Source organism: Delphinapterus leucas, chromosome 19 (genome assembly GCF_059928025.1).
Source record: "Delphinapterus leucas isolate spDelLeu-1000000601 "Yukka" chromosome 19, BTC_Dleu_Yukka2, whole genome shotgun sequence".
Lineage (NCBI taxonomy): Eukaryota > Metazoa > Chordata > Mammalia > Artiodactyla > Monodontidae > Delphinapterus > Delphinapterus leucas.
In genome coordinates this window covers 11,844,374-11,871,344 of record NC_143147.1, presented here as the reverse complement: position 1 = coordinate 11,871,344, position 26,971 = coordinate 11,844,374, and the positions used below count along the sequence as shown (strand labels likewise).

General features: G+C 48.5%; 1 protein-coding gene across 1 annotated transcript in view; it reads left to right on the top strand.

Moving 5' to 3' along the window:
* The window catches only part of DNAH9 (dynein axonemal heavy chain 9), a 301,023-nt gene that overhangs the window by 273,283 nt on the left and 769 nt on the right, over nt 1-26,971 (top strand). The window contains exons 63-68 of the mRNA XM_022595902.3: nt 2,337-2,564; nt 6,700-6,891; nt 8,274-8,465; nt 10,541-10,711; nt 15,056-15,238; nt 22,396-22,785. Of these exons, the coding sequence (XP_022451610.3) occupies nt 2,337-2,564; nt 6,700-6,891; nt 8,274-8,465; nt 10,541-10,711; nt 15,056-15,238; nt 22,396-22,785 (1,356 nt within the window). The remainder of the gene's footprint in view (nt 1-2,336; nt 2,565-6,699; nt 6,892-8,273; nt 8,466-10,540; nt 10,712-15,055; nt 15,239-22,395; nt 22,786-26,971) is intronic.

The following is a 26,971-nucleotide window of genomic DNA, read 5'->3' as shown; positions in this document are numbered from 1 at the left end:
AAGGAGGCCTGTTCTCACAGCGCTGCATGCTCAGGAGGCCGGCGTTCAGCTCGAGGCTGAATCCAGTGGCGGCTGCTGACCTCTTCCCAGGCGTTCCATGGAGCTCTTCTCTGCTCTGCCTTTCCATGTGTCACGTGTTACAGGCTCTTCATTACATGCGTGACTAGAACATCACACATATAACCAGGACCGAGCCTCTTCACTGAGAGTTCATGCTGGGGTCGGGAATCTGGAACACCTACCGTTATAGGAATACCTACAGCACTTCTTGTACATGTTTCACTAAACATGTACAAGAAGTAAAGGCTACCCCTCCCGAATCACGGCCTGTCCTCTTGTTCCCGTTTCCGCAGCTTGCATGGATCCTGGGGCTGTTGGGCGCAGAGCGAGTGGCTGACTCCTCTCTTCTCCCGCAGCCACCTCTGCGAGGGCACCCATGGCTACGTGGAAACCACTTTCGCTATGGCTGTGTCCTTCGCTGCATTTTCTTGGGGAAAGAGACATTCCTTATTTACCTCTGGCACCCAGCACACTACCGTGAACACAGTAGACACTCAGCCAAAGCCCATGGGGTAAAAGAATCAATGAAGAAATCAGTGAAGGAAGGACACATGGAAAAGCCAGTCCCTCCCCTCCCATCTGGCTTTGATTACCGAGAACTTCCTGTGTCTCCTGATGACTCACTGTACACTTGTTGTTGTCGGGTTTTCATCCTTAATTATCCCATTATTTATTTGGAGCCTAGCAGCAGAGGGATCTGCTATTCCCTGGGATGCTTTTCCAGAAACGGTGGGAATCTAAGGAGAAAAGAGAATGACAGTGGGGTTCCTGCTTCCTCCCACTGGATCAGCTCGGTGCTGGGAGGATGTGACCTCCCCGACTGTCTCAGGCTCATTTGCCAAAGAGACCCCCTTCTGGGCACTAGCACCTTCAGGAACCCAGCCCCCCAGACAGTGAGCAGAGAACGTTTCCTCCCCCTGGTACCTACTGGCTGCCCTGATGTGGTTTCTGAGAGACCTCCAGGATGAAACTCAGACGCGGGGATTCCTGAAGCAGTGGCAGAGTTTCTCACTGCGGGCGGGGGGTGCTGCCTGGCTCATCGAGCCCTGGCTCTCCAGGCAGCCAGCAGACTCTCCGCTCCCACAGAGTGATGACAACTGAATGCTTTCATTTCACAGAGTTTCATTTCAGCAATCGCTACGAACTCTTGCATAGCATTTCACAGTATACAAAGCCCTTTCAAATCCATTACCTTTGGTTATTTCCAGCAACCCTGGGTAATAAGTATGGAAAATATTATTGTTATTTCTCTTTTCATGGAAGAGAAAGTAGCACTCAGAGACCAGATTGCTGTGGCCCAAGCACTGTGCTCTGTGCCGATCTGTGTATTTAAGGCTCTGCAAGCAGGCTTCCTCAAATATGTATCAAGGAGCTTTTATCTCTCCATCACAATGAAACAGATTGCAATGAAGCAAAGTGACTATCCTTGCTAGAGTGAAAAGTGCATGCTGCAAGGTAGTGCTAAGAAATAAATGTCGTTTTACACAGACAGACAGACAGAAAGGGATTTTGTTGGGGGAGGAGAAGGGCTCAAAGACCAGACAGAGGAGCTTGGGCTTGTAGTAGGAGCTTTCCCTGTCTGGGAGCAGCAGTGTCTCAGTGTGTTTTAGGAAGATAAGTTTGGCAACAATTAGCAGAATGGTTTCAAGAGGGGCAGGGGAGGAAGGAAAGCTAGCTAGAAGGAGTTTAAATCAGTGCTTTTCAAGTCTTAACATGCATACAAATCACTGGAGGATCTTATTAAAATCCACTAATTCAGTAAGTCTGAGTCTGCATTTCTAACTGGCTTCCAGGTAAGGCCAACATTGCTGATCCATGGGCCCCACTTTTGATCAAAGGCTCAAAAAAATCCAGGTGTCAGATATGGGGATCCGGATTTGGAATGTAACCACACATTAGACCCTTGAAGTGTGGCCCCCAGACCAGCAGCAGCTGCGGCATCACCCAAGAACTTGGTAGAAATGCGAGCCCTCAGGCCCTACCCTGGACCACCTGCATCACCCACTCTGGGATGAGGCCCGAGAATCTTTGTTTCAGCAAGCCCTCCAGGGGATCCCGATGCCTGGTCAAGTTTGAGATCCTTGTGCTAGAGAGACTTAGGACACCGAGGGAAAGGATTGAATTGCAGGATACAAGGGGTCCCCATTACTGGGAATCCCAAGACTCATGCTGGGATGTGATTTGTTTGAAAGTAAGGCCAGGTCCCTCCTCAAGCCGCCTTCCTGATAACTGTTTAAGCAGATGCCTGTAATCAAGGGGTCCTTCCTTCCCACCAGAACATCCACCTGGTGGCCAAGTGGCTCAGTACCCTGGAGAAGAAGCTGGAGGAGCACAGTGAGAACAGGCACCCAGAGTTCAGGGTCTTCATCAGTGCGGAGCCCGCGCCCTCCACTGAGGGCCACATCATCCCCCAGGGCATCCTGGAGAACTCCGTTAAGATCACCAACGAGCCTCCCACGGGCATGCACGCCAACCTGCACAAGGCCCTGGACAACTTCACTCAGGTAGGGGGCCCCGGGAGGGAGGGGAGAAGAGTGCCCCGCCTCACGAAGAGCAGATTCCCTGGGTGGGAGAGTTGCACACAGCTGGGGTGGGGTGGGGGACCGACTGGAGCAGTGCCCGGCGTGGGCGAAATGTGTCCCCTCTGCAAGTGACCTCCAGCCAGTGCCCGCCGAGTGCAGCCCTCAATTCCCAGATACACCTGGGGGAGCCAAGCTTAGGGTGTTTCTTTGGCAAGAGGTGTAGGGGAGCTTTCTGCACACCTACAGGCTAACTGAATACTCCAAGATGGAGAAGGACAGAGTGCTGTAAATCTAATTGATATGGCGCACTGGTCACACACTTACTAGCTAAACACACCGTCTTCAAGCAGGGGGCTGACACTCGTGTTCGGATGACGTCTGCATCTTGAGCATCAAGGGTTCAGGTAACCCAGGCAGCCGACGGTGGGGGTCTGGACTGGAATGTAACCGCGTGTTAGACTCACAAAGCGTGGCCTCCAGACCAGCAGCATCAGCATCACCTGGGCACTTGACGGGAATGCAAATTCTCAGGCTCCACCCTAGACCAAGTGAATCACACACTCTGGGGTGGGGCCCAGGCCTCTGCACGCTAACTAGCCCTCCAGGGGATTCTATCCAACAGTCGACTTGGAGAACACTGTGCTAGTGAGACTTGGACTATCCAGGCATAGGGTTCAAACGCAGGCTACTACATGACTGGAATCTCTGTTACTGGGAACTCCAAGGCTCATGTAGTGGAGTATTTATTTAAAGCCAAGGCCAGGCCCATGGGTATATAAAGTACCGCTTTACGTACCCGTATATAAAGTAGCGCTTGCCAAGTCTGCAGCCCAGGCCTCTTGCATCTTCTCAGGAATGCATCCTTTCTGGTCGCTTCTTCTTTGGGGAGTCCCACCCTTCTGGGAACGGGAGTATGCAAAGGTGTGAACACCAGGAGGATGGGGGCCACGGGGCCCACTTAACGTCCATCTCCCACTCTGGCCTTGGTGGAGTCCAAGGGCAGGGTTCTAGGATGGGTCCTCCCCGACATCATCCTGTCGTAACACCAGCGGGTCTCTAGCTTCACGGAACCCGTGCTCAAGCTCACTGCAAGCCCCAGATAGGTCATCTAGGTCGGCTGAAACAGGCCGTCCAGCAGGACAGCCATTCTAGCGAGCCCAGAATAAAGCAGCAGGAGCAGCAGCCCTTTGGGACTGACATTAACATGAGATGAAGACCACGTGGCAGCCGAGTCTCGCGAGATTGCACTGACTGTCTGATACCCTCGTAGCAGCAGCCCAAAGGCCAACTTGCAGGGAAGCTTCCCCGGGATCTGAGAAGCGAAACTTATCCAGCCCCCTCCTCTTGCACTCACCTTTCCAACCCAGCTCCAAAACTCCCACATAATCTGGAGTAGAGAGCAGGGGAGCATTACCAGGAGACCTCAGATATCTTAGTTTGCTATTTTCCCTACAGAATACCTTCCCATTGCAACACGGTGCAGAAGGCAAGGTGCTTTTTTGTCCGGGGGCATTTTCTTTTCTCTTTTTTTATTTTTTCCTAAATAGGTCTTGACTTCTAGGTACTCTGTACCAGAGGTTAAAACTGCTCAGTTTTCTAGATTTTATATTCCATGTAGGGGAAATAGACATTCTTAACTTTGAAATCTACAGACTTCTTTACAGGAGGTTGTAGCTGGTTCTAAGCAAAGACATTTCTGCCCTGAAAAGGCATTGGGACCATAGCTCAACCGATGGGTGGATAAACAGAAGATGGTGAATCTATACACTGGAATGGTATCTGGCAATAAAAACAAAGCACTGGTACATGCTATAACATGGGTAAACCTTGAAAACATTATGCTAAATAAATCAAAGCAGCCGGACACAAAAGTTCTCATGTTGTATGACCCTGTTCATCTGGAATGTCTAGGACAGGCAGATCTGTAGAGACAGAAAGCAGACTAGGGATGGCCCGGGGCTGGGAAAGTGGGGAGTGGAGAGTGACAGTGAATGTGCACGTGGTTTCCTTTCAGGGTGATCAAATAGTCTAAAACTAGACTGTGGTGACGACCACACGGCCCTGTGAATATGCTAAAACCGTGGAAGCGTATACCTTAACTAGATGAGACGTGTGGTATGCGAATCATGTCTCAGTACGATTCAGTGGAAGAATCTTTTCGGGTACAGTGGTAGGGAATCCCCAGCTCTCCTGCCCTGAGGCTCTTGGACAGAGCCAGGGAAGGGAGCAGCAAGCTGCCTCACATGGAATAGCTTCTAATAATTAATATTATAAAACTCTGCCTCGGGGGGGGGGTATCATCTACAGCTACACCCGGCTTCATCTGCTCTGCCTCCCCATGGGCCCTCGCCCTTGGGCTTAACCCCCTGCAAGCCTAGGCTAGTCTGACAGTCTTGGTTATCAAACAACTGGGAAATATATCCCAAGAGAGGCTGGCTTTTCCTGGAACATCCCTTCCACAACTGTTGGTGTTTGGGCCACTTATAGCCGTCTTCAGTCACTCATTCTGAGGAAGAGGGATAGCTTTATGAGTGGATTCATTGTTCACAAGAGTTTTAATGGTTTCCTTCTGCATTTACAAGTGCCCTGGAACCGTGGCCTGGCTCATACGCCTGTGACTCACTCTGTGCCTTCACAGCCCTAGTTCAGCCATTTATGGGACAAATTGCAGAACTGAGCTCTTTTTATCACTGCTTCCCTGACCCCTGTGCCATTCGGGGGTGATCATTTCTCTCTGACCTTCATGTGAGTATACACTGTCAACCAGCTTCAGCAAGTGTGGCTTCGTGTCTGTCTGCCTAAAGGCATTTTTCAGCAGGACTCGATTTTCCACATATCAGAGGTAACACAGGAAACACCCTACATGTCTGCAGAGAGCAGCGCTGCCCAAAAAGCAGCTATTACCTTCTTGCTTGCACGAGGCAGCGACTTTGCCCTCTGTCCCACCTCTGACCTTTCACATCCGTACCTTCAAGGCAAGTATGGTACCCAACCAAGGCACCAGAGTGACCCCCACATATCCAGAAAGGCAGGGAGACTGTGTCACGGGTTCTCCATGGAAAAAATCAGACCTCCCGGAAGCTTAACCTCTCCCGCCGCCTCCGCTCTCCTCCTCCCCAGGTAAGCGACGTCTAAGGGCCACTTCTTAGAAGAAATGCCAAGGCTGAACTCAGTCCAGTTCGTGTGAGCTTTCAAAGTGCCTCTTGTGGGCTCTACCTGCCACATCTTGCTCCTTCCTGAACAGAGAGGAGCTCACTCAGAGGACATGCTTAATTCCAAAGAATCCAGGGCTCTTGTCCTAACGGCCCTTCAAAATGCAGGTTTTCCCCTCCCCACCATCATCACCATCCCCCTTAAAATCTAAGCGCAATTCCACTGACTCCCTCTGGACTCTCTCTTGCTCCTCTTTTCTTCCATCTGTCCCGTCTTTCATCCTCTCTTCATGAGCCATGCCACCTCTCCCGCCTTATGCTTTGCAGTCGGGACCCCTAGGAGGTCTTGCTTCTGCAGCCACATGTCCGATCACCACTGCTCTGCTTCAGAGGAGGCATTAGGATGGGAAGGGCAGGGCACGGCACCCCTCAGCCTCTTGTGGCTCCGACTCCCACCCCCCACACTTCCCGCAGCTCCCCCAGCAGATGAGCCGTGGATTCTTCAGTCACACAGGCAGTAATTACACCTACTAAGATTCCATGATGGGCAAGAAAAACATGGCAGGAAGGAGGGAAATCAGAGATGATGCTGTGGGAGTCCCCTCCCACCTCCCAGCGCAAAGTGCCATTAACAGGACAAACACGATGCTCCCCTGGCCACTACCCCTTTTTCCGTTAGCTGTGTTTGGGAACCTCATTAGCACATCCATGTGTGTGAATTTGAACTGTAAACCAAACCCCGTTATAAGCTGAATCTAAACCTTAGCTCTGATTCTAGACTAAAACCCAGCCCCTCTGCAAGGTCCCCTCAAACGCGATTCCATGCCTGTCCACAGAGCAACCCACGGTCCTGCTGGAGCTCAAACCCTCACGGGAACACAGCAGCCCTGCCATCCTAACCCACACCATGGCCTGCCCTGCATCACGGCAGCTCTGTGCTAACACCGAGCAACATTTCCTTTCAGGACACCCTGGAGTTGTGTTCCCGGGAGACAGAGTTTAAGAGCATCCTCTTTGCGCTTTGTTACTTTCACGCCGTGGTGGCAGAAAGAAGAAAGTTTGGGCCCCAGGGGTGGAATCGCTCCTACCCCTTCAACACTGGGGACCTCACCATCTCTGTGAACGTGCTCTACAACTTCCTGGAGGCCAACGTGAAGGTAAAGTTTCCAGCGGCGCGGAGTGGCTCGGGAGGGCACCTCTGAGAAGGATGATGTGGCATCAGCACGGCCAGAAAGGGGCGTGCTCACTGGGGCAGGTCTACACCCTCCCCAAGGGGAGTGAGCAAGTGCAAGTTTACCACAGGGGCAACCCCAGGGCCAGTGTGAGGCTGAGGAGTGAGTACCATGGTGGGTGGGGGGGCCCAAGAAAGCTCAGGAAGCCCAGTTAGTGCCTCACGCCTGGTGTGAGCCACCCACTGGTGTCAGTCTCAGGGCCCCCCAGACCACCCTGTGCGCTCCCAGTGTTGCCGGGGGTGGTGATGGCAGGAAGAGACCCCACACTCACCTGATACGAACTCCCAATTTAACTCGCCAAGGCAGACCTTCTCGTGGTGCACGCAGCTCCTGGCGTGAGCACGGTCTTGCGGAAGTTAAAGAAGCTAAACTCTGGCCACACCTCGCCTCCCTTCTCCTCTGTCTGACGTCTCCATCCTACAAAACACACTAACAATCCACGCTCTTCCAGTTAAGGGCATGTGTACGCCATAAGGCTCTTCTGGTTCATGGACCAAACACAGCATCCCTTGGGGGACAATGAAGCCAGCCCAGAAACAGTGCCTCTGCCTCCGGTTCCAGGGTCCTGGGAAGCCCACCACACAGCACACCAACCCTTCACCTGCCGCGGCCACGCGGCTTTCTCCAGGTGGCTTCCACCCCTGTCTCTAACACCCATGAACTTGTGTGCTGTATTTCATTCACTTTGAACTTTCCAAGGAGACGATTAATTAATATGCTAATTCATGGCAGGAAATGGGAAAAGTACCCATGCCCTCGCTTTCCTCCGTTCGACACTGGCATGATTAAAGGACCCATAGGTAGAGACTGACTTCACTGGCACAGTTAATGACTGTGAAAAAGGGAAGGCATGTGTGCAAGAGTGCTGGCGTCTTACCTCTTCTCACTCTTTTTTTTTTTTTTTTTTTTTTTTTTGCGGTACGCGGGCCTCTCACTGCTGTGGCCTCTCCCGCTGCGGAGCACAGGCTCCGGACGCGCAGGTCCAGCGGCCATGGCTCACGGGCCCAGCCGCTCCGCACGTGGGATCTTCCCGGACCGGGGCACGAACCCATGTCCCCTGCATCGGCAGGCGGACTCCCAACCACTGCGCCACTAGGGAAGCCCTCTTCTCACTCTTTGATGTAATTCCTCCAGCGTTTAATGAACTCCCACGTGTGCCCGACCCCGCTGGGCACCAGGGGAGCTTGGATGAATAAGACATTGTTCCTAATCTCAAGAACCACCCTATCTTGTGGCTCACGCTCTGTCCACACATTGGGCCATCCCAAGGCCTGCATGGAGATCTTCCTTTCCTTCCCGTCTCTCAGGTCCCCTATGATGACTTGCGCTATCTCTTTGGTGAGATCATGTACGGAGGCCATATCACTGATGAGTGGGACAGGAGACTCTGCAGGACCTACCTGGAGGAATTCATCAAACCAGAAATGCTGGAAGGAGAGCTGTCCCTGGCCCCAGGGTTCCCCCTCCCAGGCAACATGGACTACAATGCTTACCACCAGGTAGGGACCTGGGTCTCTCCCCAAAGGACTGGAGATGTACATGCAGGGCCAGGGAAGCCCAGCTTAGAGAGCCGAGGTCACATCCAGCGTGGCTCTCAGCCTGTTCAACTTGAGAGCTACTATAGGATTTCTAGACTCAAATTAGTGATAAAGTTGAACTTTTAGAGATCTTTTTATTCTTGATGTTTAGCTCCATCATTCTATTTGGTGCTCTTTTCTACAAACAACATCTCGGGCATTTATCTGATTATTTTCATTCAGGATATTGACACAACCATTAGGAGCAAAAATTTAGGTAAGAACTTAGCCAACTTTTGGTAAAGATTATATTAGTGGTTCTAAATATCTTCTTGGGGGCAGATCACTCACCCCTCCTATTCTCTGTTGGTTGCTGTGAACACAGACACACGTACCCATACCAAGAAAACATTCTCATGGAGTTTTTTCATACTCTCACTTTGGGTTTTCATTTTACTATTACTTCAGCTATTTTTTTTTTTTTTTTTTTTTTTTTGTGCGGTACGCGGGCCTCCCACCGCTGTGGCCTCTGCCGCCGCGGAGCACAGGCTCCGGACGCGCAGGCGCAGCGGCCACGGCCCACGGGCGCAGCCACACCGCGGCACGTGGGATCCTCCCGGACCGGGGCACGAACCCGCGTCCCCTGCATCGGCAGGCGGACCCCCAACCACTGCGCCACCAGGGAAGCCCACTTCAGCTATTTTTAAGGTGTGCATCTTTGCCTATTTACCCCACCATGAAAATGTATTAAAAAGGAATTCAAACAAAACAACCTTTTTTGTTGCTTGACTTTTGAACATCCCTAAAAGAACTCTTGAATACCAAACTTAAGGGAAATACTGGTCATAGGAACATTAACTATAATCTTTAAACAAATTTTTAATTCCTAAAATTTAAGAAGGTAAGTCATAAAAGTTATTTGATCCAGAAAAACTAGGGCCTATGAGAAGAAATTAAAAACAATAATTCTCTTGAAAGTAAATAAAAGAATTTTTAAAATAAACGCTTTGAAGGCCTTAGCCAAGAAAGTTGTGCAAGAGCGTCCCCTACTGTCTGTGGAACAAATGCAGGTGATGGGCAATGATAATAACATGGTTTGCACATTTCCAGATGACTTCGGTAGAGTTACCCTTTCTCCATACCTCTCTTTAATCTGTCAGGAGATGCTTATAGGGCTTACCAGGAGTCCAGGAGTGTTCTGGGTGCTGGAAGAAATGCAAAAATAAACACGCAAATCTGCCTTTAAGGAGTGAGCCATCTTTTACTTAGACCAGATGTTACCAACACCAAGAAATCATCAAAGCTAAACCTGAGGGGTATTTTTTCGCTGTAATGGAGAGAATTGGCACAGAGTGCTCAGAAACATTTGGAGAAGGAAGTGAGCTTTACATGCTGGGGAGGATTTTTTAGGGATGGCAGCCTATGGCCCACCACAACTGACCACAGAGATGTGGTGTTTGGAGACACCTTGTTTTAAATGTTTTTAATTCGAATGCTTTCTGCCAGAAGTAAAGCTCACTTCATCCTACACCAGGATTCACACATTTATTTTGCATACATGGCCCCATGTTTGCATTCAGGTTTATCATCCCTGATTTAAATAAACAGAGGGGAGAGAAAAGGAAGTTAAGCAGGGAGGGCTGGGTAAAATTTCCAGGCAGGAAAAGTATCTCTGAGGGACTCTGAGAAGTCCTCCTTGTGTGTGGGGGGACAGGTGTAGGTCAGGGCACCGTGGGAGGGGCTGAGATTGGAGATGGATAAAGTCAGCTAAGCTTCCCCCAAAAGAATGAGCTCATGAATGTGGAGGTTCTGGAAAACCAGCCGGGCATACACAAACGGACGGTGTAAGGATGTGCCCTAACAGGTGGGCAGCACGCTGAGGTCGGCCAGCATCGGTGAGTGGCGTCCCCCTGGAGGGCGTCCACCTGGAGGGCCAGAGGGGCCCCGGCGTCAGAGGCCTGCTCCGGCCCACTGACTGCCCTGCAGAGCACTAGTCAGGTGGGAGATGGGAGACACGTCTCGTTGGTTTTCAAGTGAGCTTGCCCTTGACTTTTTAGTACATCGACGCCGAGCTGCCCCCAGAGTCGCCGCATCTCTACGGCCTCCATCCGAACGCGGAGATCGGCTTCCTGACCCAGACTTCGGAGAAGCTCTTTCGCACGGTGCTGGAGCTGCAGCCCCGGGACAGCCAGGCCGGAGATGGAGCGGGGTCCGCAAGAGAAGAAAAGGTATATGGAGGCGTTGCCCGAGATATTCTGGGGAGCCCAGGACTGCCGAGGTCGCCCTTTCTCCCGCCGGCCGCGTTGGGCTCCACAGCGCAGACTGCACGGCGCGCATGGCTGGTCCAGCCTCGCCGCGCAGACCCTTCGCCTCCGAGGGACCCGCCGCAGTCACGTGACCAGGCGGGCCCTCGGGGTACCTGGTAGGACGTCCCTGCCGCTGGGTGTGGCAGTGCTTCACTCCTTCCCCCAAAGGCAGGTTTTATTCCGTTTGTCTGCCAAAGTGAAGAAAGGGCAGAGCTGAACAATCGTGGTTTGGGAACCTCGAAACGGACCTCATGGTTCCTTTCCCAAACTAAGTAATTATGGGTGGGGAGCTGTCCCTAGACACCCCACCCTCACTCCGCCAACTAGACGCTCGAGTGGACGAACTCGCTCCTCTGTAAGACGAAAATGCGGTCTCTTTGTGGGAAGGACAGTTAGTCCCCGAGTCTCCTAACGCACAGCTAGTGCTACTAAGCACAGGCCTTCCCGAAACTTCAGGAAGGTGGAGGGGAACTGTTGGGTGGAAAGCCAGAGGAGGGTGCCCTGTGGGTGTAGGGTGACCAGAGGCAACCTGGGAGCTCTGTTCCTGGTGAGGGCGCAGCAGAGGGCAGAAAAGGAAGGGGCTCAAAGTGAACCTTCTCTGTGATGCTTTCCTAAGACAAGGCAGTTCAGTTTCCAACAGATGCGTCTGCTTCACCCCACCTCCCCTCCAGAGTACTACCCGGATTCCTTTAGTTAGAGGTTCCCTTGTTACAAGGAAACGTACTTGGAAGATTAAGGATTAAAAAACCTGGAGAGTTATCGAACTTTTAGGCTTCAGGGATTGATTTTAGGAAAACAAACTGACTGATAGTAAAGGAGCTGGATGCTTGTTTAAAGGTATGGAGTGATGTCATTAAAATGAGTCTCAATTTTAATATGCCTCGGAATGAGCTAGGGAGCATTGATTCTGGGGTCTCGGGTTAGGCCCAGGAATTTGCAGCCCAGCGATGGTGATGCAGGTGAGCCTACTCTGAGAAAGCTGCTCTAAACCCCACTACTCAACCTCTTTTACTCTTTGATGCATAGGATATAATTTGAGAACAAAAGGAAGATAAGAAAGTTTATGTTGCCCAGAATCCAAACCACCTAGCATCAAAAATGTTCCTAGCTTAAAAATGAAAAGGCTGGGACTATGTGAGTAATAGGCTTAGGATTCTTTGGGCAGCATTAAAGGAAGCTTCTAGTTCTTGTCATGTCCCTTCTTCTGACCACTTCAAGAAATGGTGTGTGTGTGTTTGTGTATGTCAGAGATGAATGAAGTACGGTCACTTGCCAAACTCTGGAGAACCCAACTGCGACACAGATACCGGGAAGTGGGCAGATTTCGCTAATATACAGATATTACCCATGGAGGAAAAAGAAGGAGAGAGAAGAGGGGAAAGGGGAAAAGGACACGAAAGAAATTCACGTAATAATACAAATGGCCAAGAAAAATAGTAAAATATTCTCAACATCGCTCATAACTAAATGGAGTTAAGTGAAATATTATTTTTCACACAATGGTAAAATTTTTTAAATGTGAGGATATCCAGTGGTGAGAACATAAGAAAAGATGTACTCCCATCTCTGTTAGTAGAGGTTTAAATTGTAGAGCAATCTGACAATAGCACCTAAAGTTTAAAACGTTCATATATTTTACTCATAATTCTATTCCTAGGAATTCAACCAGTGGAAACACTCAAAAGGGCACAGATGTTATGATATACTTCTTTATTGCAGGATTGTTTATAGGAGTAGAAATGATAAACAGACCAAATACCATCAATAGGGGGATGACTCAATAAATTATGCTATGCCAAAACAGTGAAATAATATATACTGTTAAAAAACAAGGTAAATCCATAAGTACTAACAAGGGAATGTGTTCAAGATATATCATTAGGTGAGAAAAGCAAGCTGAGGGACTTCTCTGGCGGTCCAGTGGTTAAGACTCTGAGCTTCCACTGCTGGGGGCATGGATTCTATCCCTGGTTGGGGAACTAAGGTCCCACAGGCCACATGGTGTGGCCAAAAGAAAACAAAAACAAAACACAAAAAGAGCAAACTGAAAAATCTGTGTGTATTATGATTCCATTTGTGATAGAAAGAGAAGGAGGTGGGGAGGGAAGGGAGAGCGATGGAGGGAAGAGAAGCAGCAAGGCAGGAAGGAAGATATGGCAGATGTGATAAATATGGGGATGGGTGGATGGACAGATGGATGATGGATGGATGATGGATAGATAGGGTCATATGCATTGAAGGACACCTGCAGAAATTATAAACCAATAATTAACAGTGCTTTTTTTCCCCCTTTGAAGGAAGAGGCAAAATTGTGGGAGGATTTTGCTTCTAATATCAGACGAATCTGTAATATTTAGATTTTTATGATAAGCATTTATTACTTTTCCAAAAGGAAAAAAAAAAAGAGGTGTTTGCTTGTGGAAGTAAAGTAGACCACATCCCTTGGCATGCACTGCTCCCATCTGAAGTGTCCGCTCTATGTCTGTGGATTTGCTCCCTCCTCAGGCAGGGTCTCCAAATCCTCCAAAGCCTGATCAGTGATGGAAGAGAACTCTGTTTCCCCATGTTCAATGTGTTTTGAAACAGTAGCTCCAGACTATCTTTTCATTTCTTTGTGAATAATGTCCAAATGGCAGCTTGCTGATACAGGGCTGTTTCTTCAAATTCATCTCCAGAGACAGAACTATGATGTAGTTTTAGCCATTTGTCTTCTGTCTCAGCAGCAGCTTCCAGGTACTGTTAAAATTCCATTCCAGTTTTTGCTATGACAGAACCAGAGACCCATTTGTGACATGGTTATGAGTTTTTACTTTCTTTTCTTCTAACATCAGCTCTTTTCCTAGATAATGTATTGTCTGTTAACAATACAAGGCAAAATTAATATTAATAATCCTGTACATGTATAGGGTCCTTTGTAGCTTTCACATGCTGCCACATTCATCACCTCTTTTGGTTTGATCTCTTCACCAGCCCTGGGAGTTGGCAGGGGAGGGGGCAGTGGAGAAAGCTGCTCTTGGAAATTTTTAATAGATGAGAAAATTGAGGTCTAAATGACTTGCTTAAATTCACATGGGTGATACATAACAACGCCGTATTAACTCAGTCAGGGTTCTTTGGTTGCAAGGAACAGAGGCCAGTTTCGCTGAAATAGGCAAGAAATAGCTCACTGTATCAAAGGAATACACTGAAGAAAGGATAGAAACCACAGTGGCTCTGGGGTCCCAGGGAGAGAGAAGAGTGGACCATCACACTTCCCTCCACTTTCTGCACCTAAATCCTGGGCTTGAGATTCAATTTTCATGCTCCTGGAAAAGATCATCTGATTGGCCCACTTGAGTCAGTGGAGGGCTGGGCCCGGTGACTGTGCCTCAAAACAGTGGGAAAGAGGTAATTTCACAAAAGGAGACAGGGACCCGTCATTAGAAGAAGAGGGATGAGATGAACGCACCAAAACAGCATCCACCACACACGTCCACCAGCTCTCCTGACTCCAGGAAGGGCTGGAACTGGAGCCCTGGCTCCCTCTCTCCCTCCCTCCAGCCCCTCTGCCAGCCACATGTTCTAGTAAGTCTGCACTTTCTCGTTTTTCCTTCTCTGCTGACAGAGCTCCTGGGCTTTACTCGTTTGCTTCAAAATGGCAGACTTAGCCTCCCAGTGCTTGCCCCCCAGACAGCCCAGAGTCTCGGTGCCTCAATTCCAATTTTCCTGGAGAGAGGCCCTGATTGTTCTAGCTCCCCTGGTCTGATTGGCTGACAGTCCGTGTGACAAAAGGGTCCGTGGGGTGTGGGAGGAGGTTTACATGAGCTGTGGCGATGCTTCTTCCAGGACCCAAGGACAGGAACTGCAGTGCAGCCTCATGGAAACTCCGAATGGAATGTTTCCATGTCTCCATTACTGCTGCTCATCGCCGCGGCTTCCCGTGCTTCCAAATGACCGCCCTAGGCCCAAGTCTGTCCTATGCCCTCCTAGCTCGATTCCCACAGCTAGCAGGGTCAGTCTCTGGGTTTTTCAACTCCCAGTTCTCAGAAAGCCCTCTATGTTCATCCTTTTCAGCTGGTCCCAGGAGTCACAGAGAGCTGGCCAGCCTATATGGGAGGCCTTGCTGCGGCTGGCCCTCAGCCCCTGACCCAGTTGGCCTCAGCAAGCGGGCAAGGGTATGCCCAGGGCACGGATGACTGGCATCTTTAGTGCCACGTGGCAGGGGAATGGAGGCCTTCTGGAGAAGTTGAACCCCGTCTTAACCCTGTGTTTCCTGTTGTGGGGCAGGTCAAGGCCGCCCTGGAAGAAATATTGGAGCGGGTGACAGATGAGTTTAACATCCCAGAGCTGATGGCCAAAGCAGAGGAGCGCACCCCCTACGTGGTCGTGGCACTCCAGGAGTGCGAACGGATGAACGTCCTCACCCGAGAGATTCAGCGCTCCCTGCGAGAGCTAGACCTCGGATTAAAGGTGGGCGAGGCTGGGGGCGGGGGAGGGAGGGCGTTGCCAGCAGGAACCCCTTGTGGGAAGAGCGCCAGGGGAGCTGGAGAGCAGTGGTCACAGTAGCCTCACTGCCTAAGAAGGTGCCACTCCTAGAAACCAGAGTCTGGCCAGGCTGCAGGGAGGGTGAGACAGGCTCTGAAGCTGGGAGCTGGGAAGGCAGAATGAGCTGTGACTGGCAAGCTGCCCGGGAGCCCATGCTCTGAGTGCCCAAGAGAAGAGAAGTCTTGATGCCCTGTGTCTTCTGCTGACATGGGTGATGTTGCTTTCATGGGTCGTAGAAGTGTGTGCCGCATCAAAGCACAGGTTCTAGGCAGCCCTGCAACGCCTCCCAGCTCTGCTGCCTCCTCGCTGTGTGGCCTTAGAGTGACTTAAGTCTCACTGCGTCTCAGTTTCTTCACCCGTAAAACAGGGATAGTGGTCCTACTTCATAGGGCTCTGGGAGGGATTCAATCAGTAGGTTTGCGTAGCATGTTTAGAGCAAGGCCCAGCACGCGGCAAGTACCCAGAAGTGTAAGCTGACGGCATATTATTACCACCCCGTCAGAGGAAAGGAAAGAACTTTAATCTTTTGCAACCCCATGGTTATCTGAAAGGCCCGAGACGCTGCACAAGCTCTGACGTTTCTCATGAGCGATGAAAGAGTCTATTATTTATACCACCAATTATGTAAATAGATCACCATGAGATAATTCCATCAAGTGCCCAGCACAAAGCCAAACAGATCACCTGCATGATAGGTGAGTGGGAGGTCCTGCTGCCTTTGAGGAGCTGAGGAAAGTAACTGTTGTCAGTTTACACTGGCACATTTATTAAAATAATTGTAACCCCAGACAGAGGGAAAGTGAGAACCCAGTTTTGTAGGCAGCAGTGAAAGCTCAGCCCAGCCCTGGACGTCCAGGCCTGTGATGTGCTGCCGCCCTTGTGTCTGCCTCTTGGAGTCGTATAACCACTGTCACGGGTGCAGAGGACACACAACCATGAACGTCTTCACATGTAGTCACATAGAAACTATGAAGTAGACTGAGAAATCTGGGTGAGTTTTCTTCAGTCTGCTAATTCCCATTCGGCCCCAATATGGATAGAAGGAAATAAGGAGAAATGAGAGACGGGAAAGGATGTCGAAGGCTGAGGCTGTTTGGCAATGTTACCAAATTATGCGCCGGCTTGTAATCAAAGGAAATACAGAATTCCATAGAACAATCTCAAACGTAAATAAGGACCTTGCCGGTCATTTGATGTGGCTCGGTTCCCTAGGTACGCGGGTATATATTCATAATTATCTTGAGCTTGTTTGTTGCGGTCTTAGCTTAGTGAATCTGTGCAATTTGCTGCAGTCTATCTACCCATCCGACTTCCAATTCGTTCACTCATTTTTCTTTCAAGAGCCTTCGCTGCAGTTTGGTGTCATGGATCCCAGTGCGTGCCTGGGCGAGGATGAAGGGGTGGGGAGGGAGTTACTCTTTTCTTCCAGTCTAGCTCGAGCAGGGCTGGTGGATGGCCAGCCTCGGTGCTCTGCCCTTGGGGAGACAGCAGAGACTGACAGGGGAGCCTTCCTCTCCAGACGGACAGTCTGGCAGGAAAACGAGCATACAAATGGATTACAGTACCAGGCAGGATTGATTCAGTGCCACACAGAGAGAGGTGCGAGAAGAAAGGAAGAAATAAGTATGTGGAATCAGGGATGGCCCCAGCGGAGAAGTGGCATGCAGGGGGCTTTGGAGGAAGAGTAGGATTATGACATGTGGCAATAAGAAGAATCTTCTAGAAGTCCCAAGGTGAGGAACCCTAAGCCTGTTCTAAGAGTTAACTTAGTTTGGCTGGAGCAGAGGGTCCCCCAGGTGAGTAAGAGTGATATGGTGAACTTCTAAAGGTGACTGGTGGTGACAACATTGACCCAGAAGCAGTCAGGACAACGGTCTGTTGCCTTTTTCTCCTGGTCCCCTGTGAGCGGGGGGACAGACAGAGCAATCTCCGCTTAAAAACGCTGTCATGAAAACCCAGTCTCATTAGGACAGGGTCCCAAACTGGCCTGGTCATCAGACTCCCTGGGGGCGTCATTCCAATATGTGTTCCTATCTCCACCCTCCATTCCCACCAACCTGTGGAGCTGGGGCCTGTCTGGAAACCTATATTTTTAGCCAGCAGATGGGTAATTCTTGTGGCGAGACAAGTTTGTGAATCGCATTAAGGCAAGTAGGTAGAAGAAAAGATGGACAGATGTCTTCATGGAACAGTGAAGGTGCAAGAGGACAGCGGCAGAGTTCAGAGAAGGAAAAGTTTCCAAGTCTGGGGAAGAGGCTAAGCTGAGCTGCAAGAAATGGGAGTCAGAGAGGAAACGGTTGAAGGGAGCAACTGAAACAGGAGGGGTTCACAGGACAGCCTGGCATGTGCGGGAGACGTGAGGGCCCCACTGGACAGCAGCTGGTACATGGAGCGGTGAGGAACTCACATCCCAGCTCCCAGCGGAACATGGAAGGGGAAGCATAATGGGAGGAGAGGAAAATCTGAGCGACGTTTTCCTTCCGGTCCTTTCTTTCTCTTTAACAGTCACTTTGAAGTTCTAGGACTGTTTTAGGTGGAGCACAGGGAGACATGGGGCAACCCACACTACCCAGCACATCAAACAGACAAACCCAAATGCCCTGCCCAGACTGGGCACCAAATTAGAAAATGTCTGACTTTTCAAGTCATTAAGTCAATACCCTTAGCATTTTTTATTATGAAATTTTTATTCATAGTTGGCTGGATGGGAAAGCATAATGCTACCCAAAAGTACTGGCTGAATTGAAAGGCACAGCTCTCTAATCCCTGAGGACTGTGGGAGCCCACAGCACACAGAAGTGGCCACCTGGGAGAGGTCTACCAGCCACAACCGTGTCCCCACAGAGAAGAATTCAGGAGAGTCAGACATCTGGCTCTCAGCCTTACACAATGAAGAGCCAGGTCCTGTGAGCATCCCAGAGCTGATTGGTCAGAGGTACTGACTCCCACTAACCAAATGCACAAAAGCCTGATGTACAAAACTCCCAAATGCCAGTTTATTCCTTTACAATCCTTTACAACTAGGTATAACTTTCAAAGCGCCATTGACTGATGGCAGCCTGCCCAGAAAAATCTCTACCTGTGTTGGAAAACTACAAGAGAAGCTGGATTCTTTTGCACTGTCCAGTATGGTAGCCACTAACAACAGGTTAACACTTGAAATGTGGCTAGTCCAAACTGAAATGTGTTGTAAGTTTAAATTAAATGCCATATTTCAAAGATATGTTATATTGATTAAATATTGAAATATTTGACATTTTAAATCTATAAAGTTAAGTTAATCTATTAAGTTAAATAACATATTATGAAAATTAAATTCATCTTTTTCTTTTTATTTATTTATTTATTTATTTATTTATTTTTTTGCGGTATGCAGGCCTCTCACTGCTGTGGCCTCTCCCGTTGCGGAGCACAGGCTCCGGACGCGCAGGCTCAGCAGCCATGGCTCACGGGCCCAGCCGCTCCGCGGCATGTGGGATCTTCCCAGACCGGGGCACGAACCCGTGTCCCCTGCATCGGCAGGTGGACTCTCAACCACTGCACCACCAGGGCAGCCCCTCTTTTTATTTTTTTAATGTAGCTACTAGAAAATGTAAAATTACACACATGTAATTTTGTGAATTTTAAATGTAAAATTACCCATTCACAACTTGCATTGTATTTCATTTGGGCAGTGCTCTCTTAGATGGAGTCATGGCCAGCCCAGAATCTGGGGCTGGGAACTATTTTCTATTATTCAGATATTTAATGGCATCAAACATTTCCCCCCTATGCTTCAGTGGCTAATTGCCCCTCCTAATTGACAAATTCTGTTTTTCTAAACATGTGAAAGATGTTCAGTCTTAAAGCCCAACTTGCTGACTTGGGGAACCGCTCTGGCTCTTTACTCTCATCCGTTGACTCTCATGTGTTGACTTAATAGTTCAGGTTTTGCTTTGGCCCTTTAGTGACATACGGTCACCACCCCACAGGCAGCTGCCCTGGCCCACATGTCTGCTAGAGTGCACAGATGGACCAGCTGCGGTCACCCGCAGTCTGGACGCCAGACTGGGAAGGGTGGAACCCACATAATTCCCACTTCCCTCCACATCTCTTTGCCTCCCGGTGTTTCATTCATGTGAAAGTTGGTTGCAAAGACCACCTTCAGAGGGAAGAAAAAGCAGACAGGGGCTGACCCTCAGAACAAGGTGCAGCCTGCAGCCCCTGGAGAAGGGCATATGTGGGCGTTGCTGACCCCACATGACGGACGCTGGCCACGTGCCTGCGAGCCCAGAGCACCAGCCACTTCTGACCCTCCAGAGATGCCCTTTACAGATGGACATTCCTGGCCATCCAGAGGCTGGAGTCCTTAGGTTTGGAATGGAGCCTTTGAATCCGTGCTTTTAACAAGCGCACTGACTTAAAGCAATGAAGGCCTAGAGGGCAAACCAGGTTTTTATCTTATATTCTACCTAAGAAAGACTTTGAAAGCATTTATTTATAGGGACAAAAAAAGTGGTTAAGACCACATCCAGGTAGCCCTCATACCCACCATGAAGCGCCCCCCAGTCTTTAGTTCTCCCTGCTTTCCCTGCAATATGGACATGGAACAAGCCAGTAACACAGGATCCTGAACTACGTCATCTTCTTAAGGATTTAGTGTTCTCTTTGTGAGTTTTCTTTTTGTCGACTCTTGACCTATAAGCACATAAGTGCAGACATTATTAATCCGTGTTCCACGGGATCCAGGCAGGGGGAGTTTGAGGAGGTCAGGCTTGAGCAGATGGAAGCAGGTTTCTCTCACGGGGAGCTGGAGTCTTTACAAAAGGCCTGCTTACCCACAGTTTGGCCCAGAAACTTCCGGTCTGCCCACCCCGCCTCCACCAATCTGGCAGCACCTGAGGAAACGAATTTTCTCTGAACACCTTTTAGGAAACGCTGTCCCAGAGTCTGTAGGTTTATTCCTCTTTTCCTAAGAAAGGGACCCATATTACACTGAGTGAATTTGGAGTGGGGTTCTCTCTGGTTTCTTCTCAACCCCTCCTCTGAAAGTGAGTCATTTCTATGTCCACTCAAGGTCATGGGCAGATCTGAGTTCAGCACCCTAACCACAAGGTGAACGACTTCTTCTTTTCCTAAATCGTTCCTGCTTCACTCTCAAATGGGCAGAACCTAAGAGCACATTCTTTAAGGCTCCATCGCTCATACTTTCAATTAGTAAATGCAAAATCATTGTCAGAATAACTTCTAAGCAGATAGAAATTTTTAAGAAAGCCAAGTTACACATTTTATGCTTCCCTGCTGTCAAAATGATTTTAGATTTCTGAAGAGTGTTAAGTATTGCATATACATTTTTTTTATTATCAGATTTTATTTTTAGAGCAGTTGTAGGTTCACAGCAAAATTGAGCAGAAGGCGGAGTTCCCATATCCCCCTCCCCCGACCACACCCAGCCTCCCCATCATCAACACCCCCAGCAGAGTGGCCCATCTGTTACAGCTGGTAAATCTACCCCGACCCCTCACAATCAACAAAGTCTCCTGTAGTTCACATTAGGGTTCACTCTGGGTGGTGTATGTTCTACGGATTTGGACAAATTTGTAATGACATGGATCCGCTGTTTTAGTGTCTTACAGGAGAGTTCCACTGCCCTAATATTGCATATATTTTAATTTAAGCACATGATTTCTTCTTGCAATGAGTGTCAGAGAAATAGAGGCTTATGGGACCTCACCGTTTTCAGAAGTGGCACATCTCTGTGTAAGGCACGGTCACACCGAGTAAGTGATTGAATTAGCCGGGGATGATAACCAGGCAACAAAGGACTTCTCTGTACCAGCAAACAACTGTGGCTGGCAGAGTCCAGGGCTCCATGTGAGTTCATCTCTATTTGTCTCTCTGCCGCGGCCCTCAGAGATGTGCCAAAGGACCGGGACATTTTCATCCTACTTTTTCCAGTAGTGCTGGCCCAGTCCTGTTAGGTCAGTTGTGGGATGATTCCAGGGCGGGGGACCTTACCTCCCCACCAACTCACATGGCCAACAACATTCACAGGTGCAAAAAACTTCCACAGACACACCCCGACTCAAAACAACCCAAAACAATTCTGTGGGGAAACAAATTTATTTGGTGTATTATTTATAAAAGCACTTTATAATTATGTGAGTTAATTGGCCATTGAAAACTTAAAATTTTTATTTTAAAAGGAAAAATAAATAACGGCCTATATCTTTTTCCTTTTAAGTCTATTGGACTTTATTTTTTTGTAATGAGTCTTGATTTGTCTACATATCTTCTTATCTGCAGTTTAGCCAGCGTGTACTATTATATGCCCATAAACATGTTTTATTAAAACTGCAACATACAGAATTTTTAACACAACCCTGGCAAAAACACATACACTACAGTTTAATTACCAAACAGAAAACTAGGCCTTTCTGTTTAGAGCAGTGCTGTCCAATAGAACCCTCTGTAATGATGAGAAGGTTCCATATCTGTGCTAAGGGCACGGTGCCTGCTGATGACATGAAATGTAGCTAATGTGACTGATAACCTTATAATTTTAACTCACTTGTGCTTAAATAGCTTCATAGGACTGATGGTCATCACATCAGACACGGCAAGCCTTACTGGGTACCCTAACCCCCGTGCAGACGCCGCTGCAGTGGAAACGACACCTTCAAGAAATTGCAGATCCTTGGCATAACTAAGGTTACAAAGTTTAATTTAAAGATGGTTTTCAATGTACATCTTCCTTTACAGATTTCATCTAGCAATTGGAAGAGGATTCCTCCTTCGCTGGAGGAGAACGGAGGAACCCAAGCTTTAGCGTAGGGTGGAATCAGCATAGAACCCACAGGTGGCTTGAGGTCTGTAGTGGACCTAAACTACTGTCAGTAGATACGTGTAGACTCTGATACCACAGGAGTGGGGAGATGACCAGTCTCTGTGAGACAAACCTTGCAGATCAAGTACTAGACAGGGACTGTCATTGTGTCACCGACCCCAGCCGTCATCTCCTGTCTTCCCAAAGATCCCCGAGGCCAGCTGTTTCCAGGGACTTGCTGCCCCTCACTCTTTCCCCTCTCATTCTTTGTCTTCAGGGGGAGCTGACCATGACCAGCGACATGGAGAACTTACAGGACGCTCTGTACCTAGACACAGTGCCGGAGCCCTGGGCCAGGCGTGCCTACCCTTCCACTGCAGGCCTGGCAGCCTGGTTTTTGGACCTGCTCAACCGAATCAGGGAGTTGGAGGCCTGGACAGGCGACTTTACGATGCCCCCCACTGTGTGGTTGACAGGCTTCTTCAACCCTCAGTCCTTCCTGACCGCCATCATGCAGTCCACGGCCCGCAAGAATGAGTGGCCCCTGGACCAGATGGCCTTGCAATGTGAAGTGACAAAGAAGAACAGAGAGGAATTCAGGAGTCCCCCTCGGGAAGGGGCCTACATCCATGGCCTCTTCATGGAAGGCGCTCGCTGGGATGCACAGGTAAATCCTGGGATGAGCCAAAGGGCATCCCCAGTGGGCTGATTACATACACATTGCCCCCTGTAAAGTACAATTGCTAAAAGGGATGCCCTTTTTTTTTTGCGGTACGCGGGCCTCTCACCGTTGTGGCCTCTCCCGTCGCGGAGCACAGGCTCCGGACGCGCAGGCTCAGCGGCCATGGCCCACGGGCCCAGCCGCTCCGCGGCACGTGGGATCTTCCCGGACCGGGGCCCGAACCCGCGTCCCCTGCATCGGCAGGCGGACTCTCAACCACTGCGCCGCCAGGGACGCCCAGGGATGCCCTCTGAGCATCCCTTGAGGCTGTCAAATCATTCCTACGTAGCCAAGGGTGACATAAAGAGCACAGAGTGAGCAGAGAGGTTAAAGCAGCAGACCATCTGGACCTGAATCCCAGCACTACCGCTTACTAATTCTGTGAGAAACCTCAGTTTACTCAACTGTTTTTTCAAAAATATTTATTTATTTAATGCATTTATTTGGCTATGCCGGGTCTTAGTTGTGGCACGTGGGATCTTTGTTGCTGCATGTGGGATCTTTGTTGTGGCACGCGGGATCTTTAGTTGCGGCATGTGGGATCTAGTGCCCTGACCAGGGATCGAACCCAGGCCCCCTGCATTGGGAGTGAAGAGTCTTAACCACTGGACCACCAGGGAAGTCCCTACTCAACTGTTAAATGGGAAAACAGAGTTGCTGTGATGATTAAACAAATTAATATGCAAGACACTTAGAACAGTGCCTGGTACATAGGGAGTGCTCAAAACTTGTTGTGTGGCCTGGGGGTATCATTTCACCTCCCTGGTCCACTTTCCTCATTCATGAGCTCTTGGAGGGCAGGAATCCCTCCTACTTTTTACACTGCTACATGTTAGCAAAGGGGTGCCAGTGGTATTTAAAGTGACACTTTGAATGGATTCCTCACTGCAGGCTAATACAAATTTGAGTCAGCATAAGATCAGAAAAGATGTTTTGCCTCCGATAGGAAACTAGCAAACAAGCACAGGTGGCAGGGATAAATGACATGAACAAGGATGGATAACTCTAGGACAAGTTTACATTTGTTATACACATGATCTGGAAGGACTACTTAGTCAAATATCCCATTTGGCAATATTTGCACTAAACTATTCCTAGCAGTCAATACAAAGGAACGTGGGAAAACTATTAGAAGGTCTAGAAGATCCTACAAGTCCGCATTAAAATGCATAGAGAGCTGTACTAAGTTGAAGAGTGTCCCCTCAAAATTCATGTCCACCCAGAACCTCAAAATGTGACCTATTTGGAAAGGGGTCTTTACAAATGTAATTAGTGAAGATGAGGTCACGCTAGGATAGAGTAGGCGCTGAACCCAATGATCGGTGTCTTTATAAGAGGAGAATGCTCTGTGAAGACGGAGGCAGACTGGAGGGGTGCATCTACAGGCCGAGGGAGGCCAAGGGCTGCAGCAACCACCAGACACTAGGGGAAGGGCATGGGACAGGTTCTGCCTCAGAGCCTCCAGAAGGAACCAACCCCACCTACACTTTAAGACGTCTAGCCTGCAGGACTGTGAAAGAATACGTTTCTGTTGCTTTGAGCCACTGTCTTTGTGATAATTTTGTTACGGCAGCCCTAGGAAACCAGTCAAGGGCCAACAGAAAGGACGGTAAAGTGGGGCAGTGTTCAAGCAGCCTGAACGTTGAGAAGGAAGCCTACTTCTCTCTCTCCACCTGAACATTTGCACAAGTCTGTCAGTCGAGATCACATGTGGACTGTGTTAGGTGTAGGGTAGCCAGAGCTAGGATACTAAAGGCGCCAAAATGAGAGAAGTGCAGAAAGATAAGTAGGGGGGAAGCTCAGAAGGAGGAGCACTGGCACTGGGGGACAAAGGGATATTGATTCCAAACAACTGCCTCCCATTTGTTCATTACCTTGTTTCCAAATAATAAATACAAACAAAAAAATAACACCCGCCCACCAAGAACTCTTGTTCTCAGAGTCTATATCCCAGAAAGCATTCAGCAAAAAGGGAAGGGTGGGCTTCCCTGGTGGCGCAGTGGTTGAGAATCTGCCTGCCAGTGCAGGGGACACGGGTTCGAGCCCTGGTCTGGGAAGATCCCACATGCCACGGAGCAACTGGGCCTGTGAGCCACAATTACTGAGCCTGCGCGTCTGGAACCTGTGCTCCGCAACAAGCGAGGCCGCGATAGTGAGAGGCCCGCGCACCGCGATGAAGAGTGGCCCCTGCTTGCCGCAACTAGAGAAAGCCCTCGCACAGAAACGAAGACACAACACAGTCAAAAATAAATATATAAATAAATAAAAGATTACTATTAAAAAAAAGAAAAGGCAAGGGTAAGGATGTCCAAAATTCCTCTCCTCCATAAAACAAGAACATTGGCAAAAAAAAATATATATATATACACACATGTATATAAAGATATATATAATAAGATATAATATATATCATATATATAAGATAATAGTATAATAAGGTATATATCAAAATCATATATAATAATTTTATACATATATATATATATATATATATACCAGAATCAAACTTGTCAGAACTCCGGAAATTAACCAAAGGCTTTTGGCAACCAGAGCAGTGTTTGTTGAAGAAAAATGACTGAAAAAAGAGCAAGCATTAAATGCAAATGGATTAAACACTACAATTAAAAGGCAGAGATTGGCAGAATGGATTAAATTTTTAAAAACCTGATCCAACTACATGCTGTGTATAAGAGACACACTTTAGATTTAAAGACACAAATAGGTTGAAAGTAAACAGATGGAAAAGACATGCCATGAAAACAGTAACCAAAGAGAGTTGGGGGACTATACTGATAGTAGACAAAATAGACTTAAAATTGTTATTAGAGAAAAGACAGAAGAGAGAGGAATTGTAGAGACCAAAAAAGGCATTTTACAATGATAAAAGGTCCATCCATCAAGAAGATATAACAATGACAAATATATGTGCATCTAATAAAACAGACCCCAAAATAAAGGAGATGAAAACTGTCAGAATTGAAGGGAGAAACAGACAACTCAACCATAATAACTGACGACGTTAACACCCCACTACTAATGGTGACAGCTAATGGTTATAGAGTTTCTTTCTGGGGTGATAAAAATATTCTGGAATTTAGATAGTGGTGATGACTGTACAAGTTTATAAATATACTAAAAACCAGTGAAATGTACATTTTAAAAGAGTTGGTTTTATGGTATATGGAAAAAGAAAGGTTCTACCCCTGCTGCCACTCCCTACCATAAGCACTCAGTTGTGGGGGACAAGGGGTCCTCACTGTTTACCTTAGTTCTATTAGTTACTGTGCCTCATGTCAGCCTCTACCAGAACTGAAGAGGCACATCCTTCCCGTTAAATACATTTCATGGGAATTAAAACAAATTCTGTCCACAGCATAAGGGGCTCAGAATCAGCTAGGCACGGGCAAGGAATCCATGAGTCACGCTGGATCATCATTTCCCAAAGTATGTTCAGAAAACCCTAGTGCCACGGGAAATGAATAGGTTGCAAGAAAAGGGTCCTGTGGTCAAATAAGTTTGGGAAAGACTGGGATAAATAAAGTCAAACTGTTTTCTTTACTGCCAGGACTTCTTGTCTTCAGTGTGCTAGTGTGCACCGTAAAGCTCCAGGTCCAGGGTCTGGTAAGCACCACTTCCCAAGCTTATTTCACCAAGGCACCTTTTTGTTCCTCAGAATATTTCTCAGGACTACTAGGAAAAACTTCCCCAGACAGCACTATGGAGACATCTCAGAACCAGAGAGAGGCCCCAGCTGGAAAGCTACAGAACGGCCAGGTCCCTGTTACTTGAGTGAATTTAGAACACAGCTCCCTCTGCTCAAAAAGAGAAAATGCTCTAGAGGGTGGAGGACAGCACATAAGAAGCTGGAACAGGACATAACCAAAGCCTTAACATCTAAAGCGTTTGCCGGCAGGGACCGTGTCTTGCTCAGCTGTAAGTCCCTAGCACCTAGCATGACATCTGGCAGATAGCTGCATTTGGTATGCTTACGAAATGGCAAAATAAAACTAAGAGAAATTCAAGCCCCAAAGACATTAATGTGCATATGATATCCAACAGCTTTCGGAACTCTGCTTCGAGAAGATATTCAGGCTGAAAAACAGTGGGAATATGATGTCCACCCCGCCATGGC